The sequence below is a fragment of the Aphanomyces invadans genome (genome assembly GCF_000520115.1).
Source record: "Aphanomyces invadans strain NJM9701 unplaced genomic scaffold supercont1.58, whole genome shotgun sequence".
Taxonomy (NCBI): domain Eukaryota; phylum Oomycota; class Saprolegniomycetes; order Saprolegniales; family Verrucalvaceae; genus Aphanomyces; species Aphanomyces invadans.
In genome coordinates, this window is record NW_008580203.1 from 122,237 (window position 1) to 126,101 (window position 3,865).

Genomic DNA, 3,865 nt, shown 5'->3' on the forward strand with positions numbered 1-3,865 from the left:
CGTAGGTGTGCATGCATGTGACGTATCAAGAGACGTTCGTCTCTCGATAAACAGCGCGTTCGCACACTATCGACGAAGCTTGTGATCTCGTCGTAGAGCTCAGTGGCGAGTCCAGGCATTGCGGGCTTGTTGAAGAATGAAAGGTGAATAATCATGCAAACCATGCACCATGATCCTTAGGCTGACCAATTATAATGAAGTATGAATTGTCAGATGGCAAACAAATAGACTCCGTCAAAGTTATTATGACACTACGAACGAATACACTTTATCAATTGTCGAAGACTACAACTATTTGGATGCAAATTGACTATCATTCTTGACTTTCATTGACCACTTCATGAAGAGTGTACTCTGTTCGAAGGAATGTGATCAAGTCCATTGTATTCAGAAGAATACGCGCAGAATGAACACAGCAATTTATATGAAAAAAATCATCTATAAACACGAAAATTGTAAAAACGGTCGGTCGATGTGTTCGACCACTGTTCATTTTATCCAAATGCAGCGATGAGAAAGATCATACGATTTTATCGAGGTTTTCGAATAAATCAAGACAGTCGCCGGACAGAGGAAGTATAAAGCAATAATAGCGCAATACTTGGTGTATAGTGCTATTCATATTACCACAAATAGTATGATCTCCAATGACCTGTCGATGTTACAGACAGTTACGGGGAGGTGACAAGGCACGAGGGAGGGGAGAATATCCGCCGATATTGCAAACCATAAGTAGTGTTGCTGTAGGCGAAGGAGTGAGTGCACTTTCATGGTAGCTGACGCTAGAAGCAAAATGTCTACACTGGATCGCACGACCACATCCGAGCCACGCACGTCACACACAAGGTCAACGATACCTGATACAGTACTTGTAAAAAGAGGGTGGGAGTGTACTTTAGTAGTGGTTCATGACGCCATCATGCACCGATGCACACCCAAAGACCACGCTGAACTTAAAGCAGGACTCGACTTCAATCACCACAGGCAGCACGACGAGGTCACTCTCAACTTCCAGTGGTCCTGCGCATCACCACGGATAACACTTTACACCAGCTCTAGCGACCTCCACCTCGGCGCCCTCCAGAACCTCCACCGGGGATGGCATGTCTGCAAATGCTCTCTCCGCAATCTCTCCATGCCCTCTGCACCACCGCCATTGAATCCTCTGTCTTGCCCGTGGACACTCTTGCCGCCCTCGTGTCGTCGACACCGTACAAGCTCGTGGCCGAGAGTTCTTTGGCATTTTTGAGCCTTTGCCCCCAAACTCCTCCAGCGCTTGCCAACCTATTGGCGTTGAAGTCATGGGATCCCTGAAGGCGAGACTGCGTGCATTGTGGCATTTGGAGGGACCTGTCGTGTTTGCAGCCGAAAAGAGAAGGAAAATGGCTGAACGAACCATCAAGGTTTGGGAGACCATCAGTGTGGATGTGGCGAAGAAGTAGTTTGTGAAGGCACTTCCTCGCATGTTTCAATTGTGAAGTGGAACTGGTATTTGCATTATTATAATCTTGAATAATAATGTATGGTTGAATGTATGGTCGTCACATATACAGTGCTAGACAGTGAAGCTAGGTACACTTGTATTTTCGTCGTAAATCGCATATATGTGTCCAATCAAAACAGGGTTTAAAGCGCTTGTAGCAGCTGTCAACAAGCAACATAAAGCTGTTTTTAAATACCCTTGACTTTGGTTTCAGGCCGAGAAAACACAGAAAGATAGGTACATTGCTGGAAAATCGTCATTTCTGGTCGTTCAGATCTCCGTTGACGCTCTAAAAGACGGGTATGCTTACATAATGAACCCATCAACCACTAACTTTGCCTACAGATGCCGAAGGATGTACTTCTTACACTGGAGCAGCAAGGATCGATCTTGCCTTTTCACAAGGCCAAATGGTCGATCCGACGCATTTCCAGAGGGGTCTCAACAGCAATAGCCAGAACGAACTCAGTCTCTAGCTGCATTTAAGAATGGGGTGGCTGCAGCCATATGTCGCGCATATATGCCATAACAAACACTCTCTCCGTCCCACCATTGCGGGCGCCACCTTGAATATACCTCCATGATACTGCAAAACTTAATAGGTTCAAATCCTATTTGAAGAGTTTTATATACTACTCCGGCCCAATGAAAATGTCCACTTTCACTTTGACTCATCCGCAAAAATCGACAGATTTTTTCTAGACTACGGCAATGGTAGACATTGAAAGCCGAGAGCTTACTGATTGGACAGCTATGCTTCTTGATTGTATTCGCGCCAAAATGGCTCAAATATGGCAATTTGAAATCACCCATTTATTATACTTGATTAATGTATACTCTTTAACCGCCAAAAATGTCCACTTCATTTTGGAAAAGAGATGCTAGACGACAGAACACGCATTGCTATCGTGGCGCAGCTTGAAGAAGGGGGCTGCAAAAGGCAAACCAAAGTATGGCATTATTTCTCCCTACAAGCTCAAAAACATGGAGTGAGCCCCAAGACAATCAAGCGGCTTTGGGTTTCGAGTAGAGCCGGTGCCGTAACCAAGAAACCACGACGAAAGAAGGTCACCGCCGCGTTCTTGGAGGACTTCCAACGACGAGTAGCAGTGCTCCCGCACAGCAAACGGAGGTCGCAAAGGCAGCTGTCTGTGAACCTTGGCCTCACAAGATCCACCACTCAACGACGACAGAAAGAGGCCAAAACCAAGCAAAGAGTGATTGGTACGCGACCGGTTCTCACTCAAGAGCATATTGACGAGCGGTTGAAGCACTGTTTAGCGTATTCTTTCAAGGAGGGGCATGCAGTATACGACAGTCTTTACGATCATGTTTTCGTTGACGAAAAATGGTTCACTATGGTCAATGTCAATGGCCAGGTGTATTTGGCGCCATGGGAGGATCCCTTACCTCTTGAAGTGAAGAACAAGCGCTTTGTACCAAAAGCCATGTTTCTCGTGGCCGTAGCACGCCCAAGGCTACAGGAGTCTTCTTTGATGGCAAAATTGGGGCCTGGCCATTCTTGGAGACTGTGGAAGCGAAGAAGACAACGCGCAACCCCTTCTCACTGTTAACGTTGCAGCTACCATCGAGTCCTACAAGAAGATGTTTATTGAGTGTGTCATTCCTGCAATCAACGAACGCTTTCCCGCAGACACCAAAACGATATATGTGCAGCAAGATAATGCCTCCCCCCATCGCATTGAGCGCTTGGCCGATGTTCTGACGCTTGCATGTCAAATGGGAAATCATATTTGGAATGCAACCGGCCAACAGTCCTGACTTGAATATCCTAGATCTTGGCATGTTCACCTCAATGCAAGCGATTCACCGTACACTGGACGCTGATACTCTCGAAGAGCATGTGTAAAACGTGAAGACCGCTTTCAAAGCCGTCGCTGCAGCTACTTTGGATGACATCTTCCTGACCCTACAGAGTGTGATGCAATCAATTGTCGAGTGCAGAGGAAACAATACGTACAAGATCAAGCATATAGGCAAGAAGTTCAAGAGAAGACGCGGCGAACCCAAAGAACCGCTTGAGTGGCCACCTAATGCTCTCATCGCTGCATGCCCTCTCACCACCTTCGTTTGAGTTTTAACCAATGAATATCATGTTATTCTATTTTTGACCAATCATATTAAAAGTGGACACCTTCAGTGGGTATCGACCAAAATTGAAAGTGGACATCTTCACTGAACCGGAGTAGTAACTTAATTATTTCATAAAATAATTCAATTAAATAATTTAGTTAGGGCCGGTCTGGATGCCACCAAAAACAACATAATATCACGTTTTTCAGCACATTTTGAAAAAATGGCACAAAAAATATAAAAATGAGTGTCATCTCTGGATGCCATTTATGACAAAAATATTTCAAC

The 3,865-nt window shown here is 45.3% G+C and overlaps 1 protein-coding gene across 1 annotated transcript; it reads left to right on the forward strand.

The window, feature by feature from the left end:
• Positions 1-1,098: 1,098 nt before the first annotated feature.
• On the forward strand, positions 1,099-1,390 carry H310_13914 (hypothetical protein; the record flags this gene model as incomplete). The annotated part of the gene is made up of 2 exons (XM_008881578.1): positions 1,099-1,298; positions 1,366-1,390. 2 exons carry the CDS (start codon positions 1,099-1,101, stop codon positions 1,388-1,390), a joined length of 225 nt encoding a protein of 74 aa, XP_008879800.1.
• Positions 1,391-3,865: the final 2,475 nt, after the last annotated feature.